Source organism: Doryrhamphus excisus, chromosome 17 (genome assembly GCF_030265055.1).
Source record: "Doryrhamphus excisus isolate RoL2022-K1 chromosome 17, RoL_Dexc_1.0, whole genome shotgun sequence".
In the NCBI taxonomy this organism is placed as follows: Eukaryota; Metazoa; Chordata; class Actinopteri; order Syngnathiformes; family Syngnathidae; genus Doryrhamphus; species Doryrhamphus excisus.
The window spans coordinates 992008-1012258 of NC_080482.1; the positions used below are offsets into that span (position 1 = coordinate 992008).

General features: G+C 42.9%; 2 protein-coding genes across 3 annotated transcripts; both read left to right on the forward strand.

Annotated features, from left to right (window-relative positions):
- Positions 1-1535: 1535 nt before the first annotated feature.
- ice1 (KIAA0947-like (H. sapiens)) lies at positions 1536-10111 on the forward strand. Of its 2 annotated transcripts, XM_058052765.1 has the most exons (20): positions 1536-1746; positions 1879-1937; positions 2107-2218; positions 2469-2545; positions 2621-2658; positions 2730-2812; positions 2888-2964; positions 3300-3337; positions 3432-3514; positions 3833-3869; positions 3950-4006; positions 4093-4176; positions 4297-4652; positions 4739-7066; positions 7772-7934; positions 8196-8356; positions 8528-8718; positions 8965-9065; positions 9167-9265; positions 9334-10111. In XM_058052765.1, exons 1-20 carry the CDS (start codon positions 1660-1662, stop codon positions 9516-9518), a joined length of 4416 nt encoding a protein of 1471 aa, XP_057908748.1. In that variant the 5' UTR covers positions 1536-1659; the 3' UTR covers positions 9519-10111. The 2 variants fall into 2 exon arrangements, 1 of the variants encoding a protein (XP_057908748.1); XR_009119867.1 differs by lacking the exons at positions 8196-8356; positions 8528-8718; positions 8965-9065; positions 9167-9265; positions 9334-10111 and adding an exon at positions 7554-7677 and having other exon boundaries at positions 7772-7909.
- A 477-nt stretch (positions 10112-10588) lies between these two features.
- Positions 10589-17395, forward strand: LOC131105056 (terminal nucleotidyltransferase 4A-like). Its single transcript, XM_058052769.1, has 12 exons — positions 10589-11499; positions 11935-12058; positions 12728-12774; positions 13041-13161; positions 13237-13344; positions 13615-13743; positions 14000-14210; positions 14305-14431; positions 14520-14623; positions 14845-15035; positions 15128-15250; positions 15371-17395. Exons 1-12 carry the CDS (start codon positions 10814-10816, stop codon positions 15758-15760), a joined length of 2361 nt encoding a protein of 786 aa, XP_057908752.1. The 5' UTR covers positions 10589-10813; the 3' UTR covers positions 15761-17395.
- Positions 17396-20251: the final 2856 nt, after the last annotated feature.

The window sequence follows — 20251 nt, forward strand, 5'->3', positions numbered from 1 at the left end:
ACCAGGTCTTACTTAGCCCAGTTCCAAACTGGACTATCGCTGACTGCATCTGTTTAGACGGCTTCGGCCTCCTCTGCCTGGAAGCTACACTCAGGTGGTCTTCTTGGAGTCACAGCGTTATCTTTTCATCAGGATGGGCCGGCGGCGGTCACAGCACTTTGCTGTGGGAGCCCCACCGACGACCACACCCATACTGGTGACAGGACTGGGAACCTGCTCATTGTGTGTCTGATCTCATTACGAAACACTGGTCCCATCATCAGGGGGCAATTTGATCATCAGTTTAGAGGGTTCTTGGCCGTGATTCCCCCCTATGGTATATAAAATAGTATATATATATATATATATATATATATATATATATATATATATATATATATATATATATATATATATATATATATATATATATATATATATATATATATATATATATATATTGGCATATAATGGTACATAAATTAACTATTTTGTATTTATATTGGCATATAATGGTATATAAATTAACTAAACTAACTAAGCCACTGTAGCTGTATTTAGGGGAGTATTCAGACTTATCTGGTGACTTTTTCAATGAACAATGGTGATAAAAGAGAGTCAGGGAGTGCAATTGAACCTGAAACTAATCATTAATGCAAATGTCCAAAATCAGATTAAGTGTTTGTGTTTGGTGTGCTGTACGTCCACGGAACGTACTTAGAACCTCCTCATGATCCAATACTGCAAAATTTAAATTATTGCAATGTACATCAGGGTATACACCCGGTAAATGACCAATTATGCCAAATAGATTATGACATTATTTAGAAACCACTAGAACAGCCAATTATTGAGAAGCTTAGGTGAACATGAAACAGAGACAAGTGCTGTAATGTAACCAACAGCGCCATCTTCTGGTAATACCAACACAAAAATGGCGACATGAATGAACGAATACAATTCAGTCACCAATTTTGTATTTCGGAGACTGTAATCATTAATAAATAAATATTTTTTATCTGTCGGCATTATTAGCAATAAAGGTTTTGTGAAAGCAGCGGTAGCGACTCCGAAATCATGAAAAAGCCGAAAGAAACAAAAACAAAAAGGTCTCCGTTAGGCAGGTGAAGTGTAAAATCTTTACCATCAGGAGGCGCTGTTGAATAAGGGTCGTCTCTTAGCGTACAGACGTATGCCACATTGCCACCCGTAACATTTCTGTAAGTCAAATAAATTCTGTATAGCTTATTTTCAATTTCCAAATCAGACAGTTATCAGAAAAACATCATACGTCTTGATTTGAATGGGCACACTTGAAGTGGAGTAGATGTCGTAGTAGTAGTAGTCTTAAATGACTGCCTGAACAAAATTATTTTAGAACTGACAAAAATATATCCACATCATACCTATATAGCAGATTAATCACTAACAGGTTACTATGTTATATGGGCTTGAATTATATTTAGTTTTGGAATAGTGTTGGGCCAAAAGTGTGATTCAATTGAGACCGGCAATCCCGGAAGTTTTTTCTGATGGGTCCTAACTTGGGTCCTTGGTCAACGTGGAGTACACGAAATGTGTTTTGAATCTGCACAGCCAGTCAGGATCCCTATACATGGCTGCCATTCGTTGTATAAAACCTTATAGGTCGTGAGATTGGTGTTTGTTTTTAGGACCACGATGCCAGGAGACAGCCAGCCCAAAACTGTTGCAATCGCTGCCGACGCGACTTCTGGAAACTGTCAAAATTGCTCTGTTTTGCATCAGGTCTGAAAGGACACTCTGCTAGTTTATTTACAGGCGTTGTTTTACATGTCTTATCTTACCCGCGTTATCTGATGGAAATTAATTGTCATGTGTAACGATTGATTGTTAATCTATGTTATTTTTGTTATACAGAGTTTGACGGAATATGTGTCATCATTCCTGGCACTCAAGCAAAAGATCATCGTTTCGGAGTGAGTATTGCCTAATGCAACTTCCGACATGTCATTTGTTTACTAAACGTTGTTTATGTTTTATGCCACAGTAAGAATGTACAAGTAATGCATACAAAACAAAACAATGCTTTATATGTAATATTAACATGCTTGTTTATTAATCGCTCGTTTGGCATGTCTGCTTCAGTGACTCAATCCGGCTGAAACAACAACTGGAGGAGCTTCAGATTCAATTGGTTACTTTGAAGAAAAGGACCGAAGATTATGAATCTGTGCAAGATGAGTTGGAAGAAAAAAAGGTACGTGATCTCCAGATCTCCTTAATGTGGCCAACCTGTGATATACACTCCAGAGTTGTGAATGATAGCTTGTTAGGAATACTACGTTTTACATAACAGTCAGAATAAAGATATATGTAGCTATAGAAGATAACCATTGAAAGCAGTGTGATGCAATTAAATATGTTGAGCATGTCTAAGAAATGTGGATGTTAAGTATACAAAGCAAAATACTGTATAAAGTGTAATAATTCAACTTTGATTACTACAGAGGATTCTTCGCGGCTATGAACAAATGTCTGAGGAAGTTGAGAAGTTGAAGCAGGAAAACAATAATACACTGGCTGAGTAAGTCGTCAGCAGGTATTAACAATACTCTTAATTTTTATATATATTTATATAAATATATTTCTTGTCCCTCAGGAAACGGAACCTTGATAACCACCTAAAGGATACTAAAGGTACTTAGTACTAACACTTGAAGGCACACACAGGGCAATTTGTGAATTCTTTCTTTGTTTGAAATGTGTAGAGCGCATGGAAAACCAGTGTCTTGAAAATGCCCGACTGAAGAGGGAAAAGGCCACGTTGGAAAATGATTTACTGACAGCACGAGTAAGTGAAATGTAACTACCTAGTGTCCTACTGTATCCGGCAAAGACTAAATGAAAGTCTGTCTGCACTCCGCAGCTGTCCTTGCAGAAATCCCAAGAAAAGGCTGATCAACTGGAACAACTGAAAGAGGATCATGCCAAGATGACAAGCATGTAAGAAAAAGTCATTATTTGATTGATGTGCTTTGATTGTACATGTCTTCAAAGCCGTCAAAGAAAATGGAAATTACTGGTAAAACAAAACGGCTTGCTTTTATATTTTATTTCGCCCGACGATTGACTGGCGACCAGTCCAGGGTGTACCCCGCTTCTCGCCCAAATTCAGATGGGGTAGACTCCAGCATATCCCTGTGACCCTAGTGAGGATTAAGCGGCATAGAAAATGAATGTTTATTTCAGATAACAAATGTTTTGGCTGTTTTTATTCATGAACCTTTAAGTTGCTCTAAAAACATGTTATGCTAGCGTGTTTTTTTTTTCTTTAACAGAAAGGACAACCTTGCAAATAAGCTTGCACGGCTAGAAGGTTTGGATTTCCTTTCTATGTCTATATAGATAAATAAACATGCCTTAGATTGGTATAGCACTATTATAATAGCTCTATTTTCCCTCATTTTCAGAATCATTTTCTCAAAAGAATAATCAAATAACCCAGCTTACTAAAGAGAAGCGGCTGCTGGAAATAAACATTGATGGCGTCCAGGTAAGGTACCCTTTTATGAATGGTTAACGCTTTCAATCAAAATGAATGAATGAATGTTTACTTGATCTCGGCTAAGCTCTGATCAAATGCACTTATGCCACCTTGTGGCCGTTTTCAAAAGTGAACTGCATTAGTGGAGAGTTTGACCTCATCAATCATAATAAAAATGTATAAATTAATAAAAGACGTGTAAATGCATTGTTGGCATCGGACATTCGGTATTCTAAAAATGTCTTTGATGTTGAATGACTTCATAGGAAGTTGCTATGGTCATTCCATTTGTTCATTAATTTCACTTTCATGTTGTAATAATTCCAGGCAAGACTTTTAAAACTTGAGAAAGAAAGAAAGAAAGGTAAGCACTTTTAAAATTGGGATTTTGTTGTATGAAATGTGTCTTTACTAAATACTGTATAACGTGTTTCCCCCCTCCAGAATATAGGAGTGCGTCAACTCAAGCAACACCACCTCCAGAACATAAAGTTGACAAAGGTGAGCTATTACTATAAATGACTAAGATTAGTTTGAAGTTTCAAAGGTGAATATATTTAGTGGATGTTTTCTGGTGTTTTTTGCAGTAAAGGTTCAGATGCTTCTCCAACATTTGTGGGCTTGTGTAGAACCGCAACACCAGCAACCAGCAAACGTCTTGCACTTACATGGTGAGTCCACTAAGTTAAACCTATTGACTTTTACAACTGCTTTTATTTAGAATACTGGCTTCAGGCTACTTCCGAGGTGTGCTTTCTGAATGCATCCTTATTTTTCTCTTGAATTTTCAGAATTCAACTCCAATGCCAAGCAATTATTGAGCACTTCTCCCCAAAGCACGCACATTCCTCAGAAGGTTGAATCCCAGTTCCCTGTCAACAGCATCAGGGAAGTCCAAAAATCCACCACTCAGACCAAAATGACTAACACAAAGTTGAAAGCCTCTCCATGCGCAAAGACCACCAAGGAACCAGCACCTCCACAACCAACTAGGGGCACAAAGCAAAAACAAAAACCCAGTCCAACAACCAACAAGCACTTCTCCCGGGAAGACAAACCAAAGGAGCCTTGTGACACCTCCAGTCCGTATGAGATATTGGAATGGTTTAAGCCGTTGCGTCCTTGCCTATCTCCACTATCAGACACTGTAAGGATGTCTAATATTACACAGTGACAACATTTCACAGTTTTACTCACATGAATCAATACGTTTTCTTGTTTTGTTTCTTGCAGGAAAAAGGAGCAGAGCTTATGGAGACTGAGCACAGAGAAACACCCAAGAGTGTCCCACTTGGCGAACACAGCTTTCATCTTAATGAAGTGGACTTGGTCCTTTCAACCGTAAAACCTCCTTCACCAATAGTTAAGGAAAGTGCAGGCTTATGTGATGTCACAACACATGAAATGGAATGCTGTTCCAGTGAACATATTAACACAGAGCTGAAAGATGAAAGGCTCAATACGGAGGGTGAGAACATGCAGAGTACTTTGGAGCAGTCGGTATTCTTCTCTTCATCAGAAACCGCAGTTCCGGTTCAGAATGCCCCATCAAGCACAGTTGGAAAGGAGCCAAGCTGTGCGGAAGGTATCATCCAAGAAAGCGTCCACTGTAACGCTACAGATTCACGAGAAGAAGACAAAGTAAACAATGGTGAGTCAACAGTTATTAGCAAGGTGAACATTAGCGAAATCCAAGCCAATGTTTGTGAGGAATCTCCCAAAGCAAGCAACTTGGTGGTCAAGGAGGAAGAAATGGATGTCCAGTCAATTAGTTTGATCAACTCCGGGCAGACCACAGATAATTCCAGTAAGGAACATGCATCTGAAAGTAAGAGTAACAATCAGGACTCAAGCTGTGTTGCACAGGGAGCTCAGGATGGCAAAGTCTTAAATTGCCAGGAGAATGCAGAGCACCAAGGAGAAGACGTAGAAATGCGACAAGACAAACGTTGTATATCAGCCTGTGACACCAGCGGTAATGTCGCCAGGACAGAACGTGTCGGCGGGGAAGAAAAGAAGGCAGTCTCTTTTGCTGACAAAATGGAGGAAGAAGCACAGGAGACTGTCGGCGGTAAGGGAACGATTTCTCCCAGCGATCCGAGTAGCATTACATTGTCACCTCCAATGTCGAGGATTAATAATACAGATGGAAGCAATGTGTGCCATATACCTTGTGTTATAACAACTCCAATGCCGGAAGACGCATTGCATGAAAAACACAAAAAATCTGATCTTGGGATTTGTCTTCCAGACACAACATTCAACACTTCAAAAGAAAATACACATATGCTATGCAGTCAGTTGAGTCTTTCTCATCTGAAACCTCATGCAAACAAGGATTGCGCAGCTAAACTAAAACCACAAGAAATTCACCTCAGTGGAATTGACAAACACCTTTCAAACAGCAAACAACCCACACAGGCATCAGCGGCTTTAGAGGAGGACGTGCTTGCAGTCAAAGACTCAACTCAAGACATTTCATGTGATGGTCAAGCAGTCGGCACTATGAAACTGACTGCTACAGAAGTGAATGGACAGGACAAATCTGACCGGTCTACTGAAGTGCTGGATGAACCACATCATGACATAATCATAGGAGGGGCCTCCACAGCTGGCTCGGTGACATCCGAGTCATCTGAGTCCATAGGCCAAGTTCGCACAGAAATGGGTCCTCCGCTCCCTCCTGTCATCACCCCTTTGATGACGCCTCCAAAAGCAGGAAAACCAATCAGTCCACGGCAAGCCATCGAAAAGCTTTCATTTCCCTCCCCAGTGGGTAGACTAGCTTCTCCTACCTCTCCCGTTCAGACTCTTGTGACTCCCAGTAATCCGAATGTGAGGTCATCGTCATCTCTCGGCAGTCCCGTTCCCACTAATGGAGTCCCCTCCTCACCTCTTCAGTTTGGCTCTGCCACCCCAAAGCATGCTGTGCCTGTCCCAGGTCGCCTGCCTGCTGCAGTCACTTCCTCACCTTCTGCAGCCGCCTGTCCATCCCAGGAAAGTTCAATGAGGATTCTGGATAGCATGTACCCAGAACTCTCTGCACGTGCCCGCACGCTGAGCATCCTTAGGGGGAATCTCGGTATCAGTTCTTCAGAAAGCAGAGCCTCACCCCAAACGACTGACAGTCAGACATCGAGTTTTAAAAGCATCTCTTCGGCGTCAACTGTTTTCATCAAGGCTGAGACGAGAGGAGAAAAACGACCTGCCACTGACTTGCCTCAGCCTAAAAACAGCAAGTTTCCCCGGGTGGACAGCAGCTCTCCAGATGACATCCACAAAGCGGCGCCTCCCTTCCCGACCAACAGTGGAGAGGAGTCCACATCGCCTCAGACTCCAAAGCTCAGTCAAATTGAAAATACGAAAAACGATCCATCAATCGAGGATGAAGAACCTGTTGAGGAAAATACTATTGTTTGCTTTTTGAAGAGAATTGAACACCAGGTCTTTGACCTGATGCCTGTACTCCAGAGCTACCTGTTTGTTCGTAAACTGCCTCAAAAACCTATCCTGAGAGAAGAGGAGAAGGAAGTCGTCTCAGAGATTTGTCACAAGAGCTTGGTTAGTATGCCTGTTTGCTGTTTTGTTTTGATATCAGGAAAAACACTCAGTCAAAACCAAAAAGGTCCTGTGCCGTATTTAACATGCTCCCCCCAATGGAATAGTAGAGGAAACACTGACATATACTCTGTATTATATGCATATATATATATATATATATATATAAAAATGCTCTTTTATGAGTTTATTCTGACCTGAACACGTCAGCAGCAGTGCAGTTCCAACGTCATATACCGTATGTATCTCCAACTCACAAAACACAAAGGATACGTCTTCATTCACAGAAACACAAAACAGCCTGCAAGACATCATCAGAAACGTCAAGGAGCCATTACTCAACATCACAGTCTGAATCACAGTGCCATAAAAGAAATTACCATGACCATCACACTGTGACATGTAGATCTCCCATGCGCAAGGCATATTTTATATATTGTAAGTGGAGGATGATAAACAGCAACTTTGTTCATTCTCTTTTGGCATGCAGGGAGCCGGCATCAGTCCACTCAAGTAGTTTGAGAATCCTGTCATAGACAAAGCTCGTTTTCAGCTATGTTCTTGTTGTTGGAAACATAACTATTCCACATCCTTGTGGTATTAAATGGAAAATGGTATGTAAACTATATACTGTACTCTGCAGGGTAAATTACTACACTGTGTCCATGTGAACTTATTGGTACGTGTGTGTTTTCTTCTCACCTGAAGGCAGATGATATGATGTCGGCCATCTTGAACAAACTCAAGACAGAGAAGAGTGACCTGTGCAAAAAATATATGCAGGCCCTCTGCAGAGTCTACACAGCCATCTGTCGACAGAAGACAGACTTTGAAAAGGCTCATATCCTGGCTTACAGCTTGCTACTAGAAGGTTTGTGGTATTCGTCATATTTTTGTTTGCAATATTTTGGATGCCATCTGATGATACCAAATTGTTGAGATATTGTCTCTTCAGGTGCTCTGTTCACTTTCAGACTGAATGTATTTCACATACACACACATGAATACTGACGCAAAAGACCAACATTGGCTTTAATAAAAAATACACTTTGAAACATTGGACCACAATTGGCACCACTTGTACTTTAAATTGGATCCATGCATTTTAATATCCTGTCTTTCCTGTTTGCAGATTTCCCGGATTGCTCCAAGCTGATTTTGTTTATGGTGACAACATGGCCCGGTGTTTTGTCTCATAGCAGCTTCCTCTGCCAAGCCATACACACAGTCACCAAACTTAAAGCGACCCCTGATCTCTCCAAGTGCCTCTCAGAATACCTTGGATGGGAAAAGGTTAGAGTGGAGGCTTCGGTCATTCATGTTGACTGTACCTGCAGAAGAGTCATAGATGCCTTTAAAAAATATTAGAATGCTTACTTTTATTTTGTGTCACTGTCTTCCTGATCTTTCTGTGGGTTTCCACTTGCAAGATTACTAACACCAAAACATCCTCTGTCCATTCAGAGTCCCCCTTGTGACATTGACGTGCTAATTGCCAGGACGCTGTCTGAGATGCGCTCAAGTTCAACGTTGTCCTTCACGAAAAACAGTCGATACGGTGAAGACCTGGGAACTGAGGCTTGGGAGCACGTCTTCACTATGCAGCTCCTCTGTGCACACAAGTCATGGAAGTGGAGCTATGATAATATCTTGAGGTACTAAACACACTTTGAAAAGCTAAAATTGTATTCCATTTTGTTAAAGAAGTCTTTGAAGCCATCCAAAACTTTTCATGCTCACGACCGCAAAGCTCATCATCTGATGTTTTGGCATGAGAATACAACATTGTAACATTTATAGGCCAGAAAAGTGGAACCGTATTAGGTCCCCTTTAATTATACTCTCTTTGTGATTGTTTATGATAAAATGACAAGTCATGTATGTTTGTTGTGCACCGACAGTAAAGAGTTATGGCCAATAATGAACACTTGGGTGTCACAGTCCAGAGACCAGCAAGTGCCCATCTCAAACGTGACTGTGGCAACTGTCCTCCGTCTCATAGGTCAGTTGGTTTTGTTCATGTATTTTCTATTTGCCTTTTTTTCCCTCTATGAACGAGAGCACAACTGAATTTTTAATTGCCTTTTTGGTTTTTCAAAACAGGCCGCCTTGGCCAACTGGGAATCAAAGAGAAGAGCATGTCTTCAGTGTTAACAATCGCCAATGTCATCAATACATTTGGTAGGCACGGCCAGATTGAAGGTATGTAATGGAGACGGTATTATCTGTTAAAGCCGTATGGGTGATTTGACAGTGTTTGTACTGTCCAGGTGTGCCCTGGCCGGTGCAGTTAGCAGCCGTGTACTGCATCCATGACCTGTCTCCATGCAACCCCAAAGAAGCCCTGGAAGCTCTTGCAGAGTGGCGAGGAGAAGCATCACAGAGCGTTCCCTCTGCTGTCACCAGCAGCATGAACCAGCTGGCCTCGGTCTGCAGGCGAGCCAACAACAAGTGATGCGTGCTTCAGGAAGTTCAAGTGTGTTGCACCTCTACCAAAATATGATTTCCACTACTGCCTATTTCAAACAGCTTCTGTTGGAAGAGGTCATTTAAGCTACATAGTAACTTCAATGGCATCCCTGGGGGAGCTAGAAAAAAGCACTTGCGAACTGACCCTTACTGTGCCAGTTTACTCACTCAAGACCTCCTAAGAGCTATTTTGAGCTATTTTGAGAAGTTGTACACTAGTCCAGTCATGTCTGGACATTTTGTTGATTTAAAAATGTATTATGTCTACTTTGGGGGGAATGGAGAAATTGAAATGGCAAATGCGTAATATTTTTTATAATTATTTTGGCTTAACTATTTTAACTCTTCACTCTTTGTTGCAAATAAATGTACATACAGCCATTATGTTATGCTCGGGTAATATTTTTAAATACGGGTAATGGTTGTGTTTTGGTTTGACTGGGGTGTTGTTGCAAATGTAGCTTGTACATATAAATTGTGTCTCCGTCAAAGAAAAACAAGACCACCCCATACTAAATGTTTGCACTGTTTCAGAGAATATTTACTTTTACTATTAAAATTTCTACATATTGAACATAATCTCTGCCTTGTAGTGTCCTTGTTGTGCAATATGTTCCAAGTCAAATATCTGTCATACCTGAAGCTGATGGATTCAAATATGATGTTAAATGGGTACTGATATCTAAATATTACTGTAGTTCTAATTACTACACCAGTAATTTGGCCACACAAATGTGGCAGAGTACAGCAAGAGTTTTTGTACTTTTTTGGACTATACATTCCCAAAGATTTATAATATGCATCACATTTGCTGTACTGTGCTGACGGTTTGGAACATATTATGCGCCATAGACATACATTGAATGCGTCAACCATTTTGTGTGAATGTATTTGTATATTTATTTGTAAAATGCATCGCGGATACCGCCAAAGATTTCAAGCGACCAACGTGACCTAACTTCCGGTAACGGTGAATGCCGTTGGCTTGACGGCCCTCGCCGTGTGGAGGGGGTGTGTTTTCAAAGATTTAAATCCCCCACACATGCGCAGACAGCGGAGAGTGCTGCTGGGTGCGCCATTTTTGCTGGCTTACATGGGGAGCGGAGTTGGGAAAGCCGTGTTTTAAAAAACCACACCAGTTTCCGGACATGAAGCACTTCGAGGATAACAAGTAAACCAGAGCGGTAGGAAATCATTTGTTTGCTCAAGTGAAAAGTCTTCCATTTGCATTCTTGCTCGCCAATTTTCCCGCTGAGAGGTTGTCGGTCAAACTCGAGTCCAATGGATCCCAGGACCGCTTGGATCCAACCGGAGCAGAAGGGACCTGCCAATTCCCTATGGATGCACATTTGGGAAACGTCTCAGGGATTCGCCGCAAATTCCGCCATCGACAACCACATCCAGTACCAACGCAGCCACGTAACATTAAACGTTATCCCAACCGACTCCAACAGCGAGTGCCGTGAAAGTGTGGAGGCGCCGCTCGGTGCCGTGTTCGGGAAACTGTCGAAGCGAGACGGCGGTGGAGAGAGGGGGAGCGCCCGGAGGAAGGGTTCCTTGTCGCCGTCGTCGTCCTCTCTGGACTCGGAGGCCGAGAGCTCGTCTCCTTCCGGCTCCTCTCTCCAAATAGACAATTTAAACGTCGCCGAAGAGGCCGGTCGGTTTTTACACTACGGCGAACACGAGCTGAACGAGAACGTGAGGCGGCAACACCCCCCTCCGCCGCTCCACGCTGCTCCCCAACATTGTCGCAGCACGCAACAATCTGGCGGCCACACCCCCGCCAGGATGAAGAACCAGCACGGGAATAAGCAGCACCATTACCAGTCGTCGGGCCGCAGGAGGTGTTTGAACCGTGCCAACACTTTCCACGGCGTCAACCCGCTGCTGGCCCACGGATGCAGCGGACACCGCGCAGACTCTTGCAGCCTGTGGAAGACCAGGCGCTACAGCCCAGGTGTCAATGGGTAGGTGGAGGACTCACAGGATCCCTCGATACTTTATTTGTTTAACATGCATCTTTTATGCACTCACCGTCCGCAACATTAGCTACACCTGCACCATCATTAGAATGTTAATCATTTACGCTGTCATGTATTAACACATTGGAGGAATATTAGAAATTGCTCTAAATATTCACAACTATAAACTACATGGATACTCCTATAGCAGCTCAATGCCCTCAAAACATTTCCTTGCAAGGGCAGAGTACTTTTTTGTATAGTGCATATGCAGCTCTTCTTCAGGCAGGATCTCATTAAATCATGCAGGTGTGTGGAATGGATGTCCTGTGAATGCCAATTGCAATCATGTTTTGTTTTCAACAACTGCCAAGTATGGGCTTAATACACTATCTCCATATCTCTACTGTATATTAAACATGCTCCTTTGCTACCATGCAGTCTCCACGAAGAGATAGTGGACTTTTTCAACTTCATGTCACCGCGCCCCGAAGAGGAGGCCATGCGAAGAGATGTTGTGAAACGGATCGAGACCGTCATCACGGAACTCTGGCCTACAGCTCGGGTGAGCTCGTGCAAGGTTTTCATGAGTTTCACTGCAACGGATGAGTCTAGGATCATCTCATTTTTTAGTTGTGCCACCAACCGATGATGTCCTGGATCACACGTGTTGTATCTTTATCCGTTCATTCATCAGTGATACTATACTGCTTGTCCTGGAGCTGAGACCTGCTGGTCGCCAGTCAATCACCAGACAGATAGCATATAGACAAATGGCCAATCATTCAGTAGTTTTTCGAAGGTTTCAGAGGAACATGTTCCTTTCATGCTCTTATCATCTATTCAATAAATTGGCATACTAATATCCACTAGGTTAATCCCTCACTCTCATATTGTGTTTGGGGCACATGAATAACATGACACTTGCAATAAAGTTAATATTTCCTGCTCTTGAGCATGGTAATTCGCACCAACTGGGTAGGATGTGCAAATGTTTCACTGGCTTCTTGTCGCCTATTATAATGTAAGTCAACCCACACACCAGTCAGCGCTGATATAAAAATATCTCCCGTGTCTTTTGATTTGCTATTACCAGTAAGAGTGTGATGGTTGTGGAATACACTGTCTTGTAGCAGCATTTGCCCCCCCCCCCCGTCCCCCCCAACCCTCCTCCATATTGCTAAGGGTGCATATTAGAACTGTACAGTAAGTATTGTGTGAATGTGTTCTGTAGGTGGAGATATTTGGCAGCTTCAGTACGGGACTCTATCTTCCAACCAGGTAATGCCTGCTTTTGTCTGTACAACTCGTTTTTTCGTACTCATACAATGCATGCATGCTATTAAGTAGGGAAACGTTTTCCAATGATTGTGACTACAAAATGTCCATTTCTGTTGAGGTTTGTGTCGGGTCCAGCTTAATCTGTTCACCTATTTGTGAAGTGCTGAAGCTGTAATTGGGGTCATTGTGAAGTTTGCATAGTCTTGATTCTGTAAAAAAAAAAAGAAGAAAAATTGAGCTAAATGACATCTTGCTTGTGTTGTCAGTGACATTGACCTGGTGGTGTTTGGAAAGTGGGACCATCCACCACTGCAGGAGCTGGAACAAGCACTGAAGAGACACAACGTGTCAGGCCCACATCCCATCAAAGTCCTTGACAAAGCTACTGTGAGTCACTCGGACCTCCATGGGATTTTTGTCCTTTTTTGTGAATATGCATTGATTGTCGAAGTCCTCCCCCAGGTGCCCATTATCAAGCTGACTGACCATGAAACAGAGGTCAAAGTTGACATCAGCTTCAACGTGGAGACTGCCGTCAAAGCAGCGCAGTTCATTAAGAGCTACCTTAAGGTAAGAGTCACCACTTCTTTTTGTCATGGCCGTGGTCAACCAGGATGCCTCGAGGAAGGGAAGGCCCAGCACATGTGGGAGTGACTATGGCTACCTTCACACTGCAGGGTGTAATGCCCAATTTGGATTTTTTTTTTTGTGAACGCAAAGCGTCCGGGAAGTAACGTGCAGTAAATATTACAGCACTGTGTGCGTTGCTCGACGCGTTTGTGGAAATTTCAAGGATTTTGTACAGTGGGAGTCAATATTTTTTTAATTTTTTTTTTGTAGAAATACACTGTTCTTCCACCACTGATCTTCGTTCTGAAGCAGTTCCTACTCCAGAGGGATCTGAATGAAGTCTTTACCGGAGGCATCAGTTCCTACAGTCTCATACTGATGGCCATCAGTTTCCTACAGGTACATGTTAACACGAGGTTCATGTATTGAATCTAATTAGATCGTGGAAGTGCCCAGTGTGTGCGTGTGGTCTTGTGGTTTAAATGTAAACCTTGAAATGGATGTTTGCAGCATGGTGGCACGTGTTGGTTGTTTATATATACTACGTATATGGTGCACCCTGCACCGTCAACCTGACCAGGATAAGCCGTAGAAAGTGAACGAGGTTGATGTTTGTCATGAAGCTACCGGGAGCTTTCCATGATCTGTCCATCAGCTGCACCCTCGCATTGACACGCGGCGCACCAACATCAACTTGGGCATCCTTCTGATTGAGTTCTTCGAGCTGTACGGTCGCGATTTCAACTACATGAAGACGGGCATCCGAGTGACCGGTGGGGCGTACCTGTCTAAGGAGGAGATGCTCAAAGCCATGGGGAACGGGAACCGGCCATCCATGCTTTGTATTGAAGACCCAATTCAGCCAGGTCAGGACTGGTTTTAGGATTGGTGTGGACTGTTTGTTTTCTTTTCATCACATGAGACTGAGCCATAGAGTTTCTGGTCGCTTATTGTGCACAGGTAACGATGTGGGCCGAAGTTCATACGGTGTCTTGAAAGTCAAGCAGGTGTTTGACTTTGCTTACATGGTGCTCAGTCATGGTGTGTCTCCTCTTGCCCGGGCATACCCCAACAAAGAGTACGAAAGGTGGGCATCCATTTGAACTTGTGTACGTGTTTTAAGGCCAACGGCCCAGTGTGTGTACTAAAGATGAACAATATCCACTCTCTTGCAGTACTTTGGGGCGGATTATCAAGGTTTTCCCAGAGGTGCTGGCCTACAGAGACTGGACCATTAAGAAGTGGGGAGCCAAGCAGTATGCCAACCGTGAGAATCCTGGTGTGTAGTTAATATACGGTCTTGTAGGAATACAAATGTCAAGTTTAAGTGGAAGACAATGGCCAATTTTTCAAGAAACATAATATATATAAATATATTATTAAATATTTTGCACCAAAAAGTGTTTATTGATGGGTCACAAGTATGCAGGGATCACTTTGAGCACTTGGCAGTATTCTGGCCAGTAGTTGTTGCCTGAGCAGTATTCTGTTGGCTCCCAGATGTACAGACCTGTGAGCAGGACTTTGCCAGGCTGATGCTAGTGTCAGTGGAGGACCAGCGAGACACTTCCTCCCCCCTCAGTGCGGACTCCCCCTCTCCATCTCCAGTCTTCCTCAACAGCCCTCAGCACCATTCATCATCGTCATCATCATCCCCCTGCTCGAACTCTTCCTCCTCTGGAAGTGATATTGTAAGGCCAGCTGATGGGTTTGTCTTAAAATATTTACCTCATTGTTTTTGCAGACTTGCATATGATAAAACTATGTTTAATTTCCCCCCCAGGAGTCTGATCCTCCTCCAAGCAGCCACGATGCCATCCATCTTCACTCCCTCAACCTGGCATCAGTCCATTCCTTAATGCACATGGCTACACATCCAACAGGCTTCATCCACGCTGCACCCCAGGTTGGTCTTTTCCTGAAACGTATCAAACTTTGTAAGCCAATAAGACTCATTGCTCCCCTTGTTTTGCAACCACTACAATGAACCTAAAAGCTAACCGTACCCGTTCTGTCTGATTGCCAGTTCTACCATGAATATCTGCCATCTATCGACGTGGTGCACCGGAACTTGACACAAGCCTCCGTCTCCCAGCACTCCAACGCCACAAGCCCCATACTCAGCCCCCTCCACCAGCTCCACCGCCCCCGGATGGGAGGGCAGCACCAGCACACGTACGCTGTGCGACCTGACGCCCAAGGCCCCTTTGAGCCTCACAAATTTGGCTTCAAGCACAACCAAGGCAGTGGCCCGCGTGGCCAAAGTCACTCTCAAGGTAGCTTCAGTCCCCAGCGGCGGGTCGTTCCTCAGGGCCACAGTACAGCGCCAGGCTTGAGGAACCAGCAGGAATATAACCGCAACACCTGGCGACGCAGGAAGAGGGACAATCTCCCGGCTCTGAATCAGAGCAGATGAAGGACCGACACTGTACCACTCGACACTCTACTGCGCTTTGAGGCTCTTGTCTGGCTGTCAAACTGTCTTGGAACACACGCTCACCCTGGAAGACATTTCACATTGTCTCCATTGTTCAAGTGACCAGTGCCCCATCTGTGCTTCTGTACTACAAGCACAAGGCCACGTTACGCAGGGGAAGGACGACTGCCTTTAACGTCTCAGCTGTGCTTCTACAGCCATCTTTGTTTGGCCCTCAGAAACACTCCCACGTATGAAGCACACCAGCACTATTTGAGGAGTTGCCAACCGAGGTGGGGGTCTCTGCCTGTGCCACTCCCATAAATCCTCTCAGAAAGCAAAGTCATGTGCCATAGTACTGAATGGGTTCATGAAGTTTTAACTCCTATTGGGCCTTTTGGATCTGTTTTTCTCCTGACTAATTTGTTACTATGAATGCATCATTCCTTTTGCCATGCTCTTACAGCTTGGACTCCAGTCTTTTGGACTGAAGTGACGCACTACCTTTCTAGCTATGCAGCACAGCGCTGACTCAATGTTTTTGGTGTGATGGCACAAAAACTGACCCTGTCTCAAGTGCTTAAACTGTGATGACTTGTTTGAATGTACTGAGTGTTTATTTTTGTGTGTCGAACTTTATTTTGTTTGCTTGTGTTTGTCACTGAGGGATTTTTTTTCCATTCACATTGGCACTTTATTTTTGTTGCATTCAAATGCAATAATAGGTTGCTTTTATTTAATTTATTTCACATTTTTGTATTTTTCTTTTAGCATTTTGCCCCCCCCCCACACCCACTTTGTCCCCCCCCTACCCAAGTCCCATTGACCTGTGCAATATACGGATTTGTAAGGGCCTTGAAGGAATGTTCCACTTTCCAACTGAGGGGGAGCTGTAGTATAGCGACATGAGAAATGTGCCAGAAAAATCTTGTGACGTTTTGCGGTTGAAATTACGGTCACATGATCATGACATTGTGATGATCATGTGACCGTCATGACATAAATTTCACCAGTCCAAATATCGTCATACTGTGGAAAGATCACTTTTTGGCACCCTTTCCTATTGTCATTTCAGAAATATTTGGTGCTACTTCTCACCAGCCAAGTGCTTATGTTCTGCCTTATATCTGCTTTAATTGTGTGAAAGCAGAAGGTCCACTGCCTTCTCCAATGACCAAATTCTCCCATACAGCCTGCATCTTTCATGTGTACTGTAGTTTCTTGTTGTCATGAGCATCATGACGTGTCAGTCGACATGGTGTCCATCCATCACTTGCTTTTTCCTTTTTATATTTCAAGTATGTCAAGGAATCCATCTGATGGCTAGGTCTATGTGATGTACATGTCCAATGTTGGAGGTTTAAAAGCCAAACAAACGTTTGTGAAGTCGTTTCAGCATTTAGTCCATCCAAACTGATGAATCAGACTTGATACTGAAAAGCAGGTTTTTGTTAAGCTCTTCAAGATAATCAATGAGTGGTTACATCTTTAGACACCAAACCAAATCCCCAGCTCGTATCTATGTAAGGAAGTGTAAATGACTGAGCTATAGATGTATTCTCTTTTTTTAAGTCTTAAGTTTTTCTATTTTTTTAATAAACATTTTAAATGCCACTTTATTGTGATGTGTGTTAGTACTTGTTCTGCATGTTGGGGCCTCACAACAAGGGGTTATACAAGGGTGATACGGAGCTGCCTGTAAGCTGTTAGAACCATGACGTACAGTGAAGTTCATGGCTGGTGAGGCATTGGCTGAAAATTTTGTTTTTAAATTCTTTTTCACATTAATTTTAACTGCAAAGTATTTGCGGTCTTGTTCTTTGTACCTAAAGTACACGCACCCTTCTCCGGGAAAGGTTCTGATCTTTTTTTTGCTGAGATTGGATCTATTTAATCGTCCATATTTGCAGTCATATTTATTCAGCATAGCATAAAATATATTCAATGCATTCGACCTGCTGCTGTCTATAGAAGGATGGCAGTGACAAGCACCTGGAGCTCCCGCCTGCCCCAACCCTTCATGATGAAGGGAGTATGCAAGCTCCTGTATGATATTTGGGTGATTATCTTGACACTTGAGGGCCATGCCAAACAGGCTACTGTGGTTTGAAGCGATAGCCAGATTAAACGTATACTTCAAACACAGGGTAAACAAATTACAGCATTTTTTTCTGTAAATGCAATTGAGATTTCAGCCAACAGTTCTCTGCATATGAAATATTTTTTTCAGTGTATTTTCCATTTTCCACTGTACTTAAATGTAGCAAAGTGTATATCCAAATTAAAAGTTATAAAGTGAGTGATAAGAATATCCACTTAAGATATGATAAAATAAGATATGCCTATTGATAAGATATTAGTACCTCGAAGAGGAAATGTCCTTATCTTGTTTTTCCTTATCGTTCTGTTAATTATTTTACACACACACGCGTGATAAAGCCGTTTGTGTGATGTTCTGATTGTCCCTGAATGCAACTCGCGTTCTTGAAACGACAGGAAGTGTGGTGTCCTTCCCAGGATGAACGGCCTAGCGACATACGTGAGTTGGAACTCCATCCAGTGTCCGGTGTTGGACTTGGACTGCTGTTAATGTGGTCAGGGCACAATTACGTTTGAAGACCGCGTCAGACTGTGTGACTGCGTGGGAACTCAATCGCTAACTCGAGGCGTGCTTGCTCTGGTGCGCATGCGTCAACTACCCTTAAAAACCACTACTACTATGCAATTCCAAATGAGTACTGTAGTACTTAGTACGTGTGGAGTAAAACAAAGCAGAACCGTTTGTCACCTGTAAAAATAGCTTCACTACTGTCAATGACGTGATTGGATTGTAAAAAAAATGTGTGTCAAATTGCACAATAAAATTAACTGTATTAACTGCGAGTATGTCCTGTAATACCGGCGGCTTCCAGAGGAGGGCGCTGCTCGACCATTGTTTCGCTCTGCTGAGTGTAAATCATTTCCAGCTGCCAGCACAATGGAAGTCAATCCATCAGTTTGGTGTTTCAGCTGTCGTTTTATTGGAGCTGAAACCAAGGAAATGCATATATAAGGAAGTACTCTGGACCCTGTTTACCTTCTCCTGACATAAATCAGCCGACTAAGCTATGTTGCCATCCATTTTCTAGAATCTGTCATCACTTTGTCATCACTTCATCAGTACAGTGTGTTATTATTTACAGTATTCCCTTTAAACATACTGTACCTGTCCACTAATTATGTCTCATTTTTGAAACCATCTTCAGTTTCCCAATGAAGGAAACATCTTTTGTTCTCCACCACGTGCCAGTGTGTTTTGTCTTGTGTATAAAGAAAGCCCGTTACTGAGCTCTGAGGTCCCCCGGGGGTGTTGCTGCTGCCCACCTTTATCAGTATGATTATGGTTCTCTGTCACAGTCACAGACCAATAAAAAATCGTTTGAAAAGTGGAATATACTCATTATTAGATATTATTCCTTTGGAAGGAAATATGCATTGGGGGCTGGGGCGGAGCATGGAGGTCCAGTGGGCGGAGCACAGAGGCCCAGTGGGCGGATGCTCTCTGCAATTAGTGCCATTCTAAAACCCTGTGCCCACATTTCCATGCTGTGACTATTACCGTTTTTCTGCTCATGCATATTTGACAGCCATCGTTCCAGGTCGCTTTTTGTTTGAAGTGTTCCCTTTTCTTCCTGGGCTGCCTCGCTCTTTTGCTACTCGTTATTCTTTTTTTCCTGCCGTTCAGCTGTCATTTACCTAGTTGGACACTTTTTTCCCATATTCCTAGTTGTAGTACATATGTTCAAATCATACAGTATTAAAGATGTTGATATATACTATGGATATTCTACACTGGTCAGTGATGCTAACGTAATGTTTGGTGAGACTCATGTCAGACATCATCGCTGGAACAACAAGCTTTTATTGCAGGTTGGAATTATCTCACGACAGGCACAATAATCCCTAGCGCCAGCTACTGTTAGCCCACAAACTCAACTTTAAACCCTCCACGTCACTTCCTGTCCGCCACTCCGCCACAAATGAGTGAATGTATGTTGATAGCAACATACATGACATAACAAGTCTTATTTAAGTCTTATTATATCTACTATATTGGCTAATATGAGTGTACAGGTGACTCTAGGGTTGTTAGTTCATGTCTAGAAGGCTCTATTAATGTTATCCAATGGTTAATGGTTGTCATTAACAATGCTTGTTAATGCATTTTAGGGTGCCCCGCCTTTGGTAAAGGTACTTACCTGGGTGACAACAATGATAGCGGCTGATGATGATGATGATGATGGTTTGACGGTTGACAAAAGCTTTTGTGACTGGCAGTGAAATGGAAAGTGCCTGCTACCAAGGTCAGTGGTTTTACCTTCTGGATCCAGTAGCATTTCTTTGACAGCATAATCATCTGCGTCCATCTTCGGTTCCCGGCACATCCAGCCGTGCTGTGACGTGTGTTGGCTACCAGTGTGATGATACCAGTGGATGTACGCCTGTATTGTC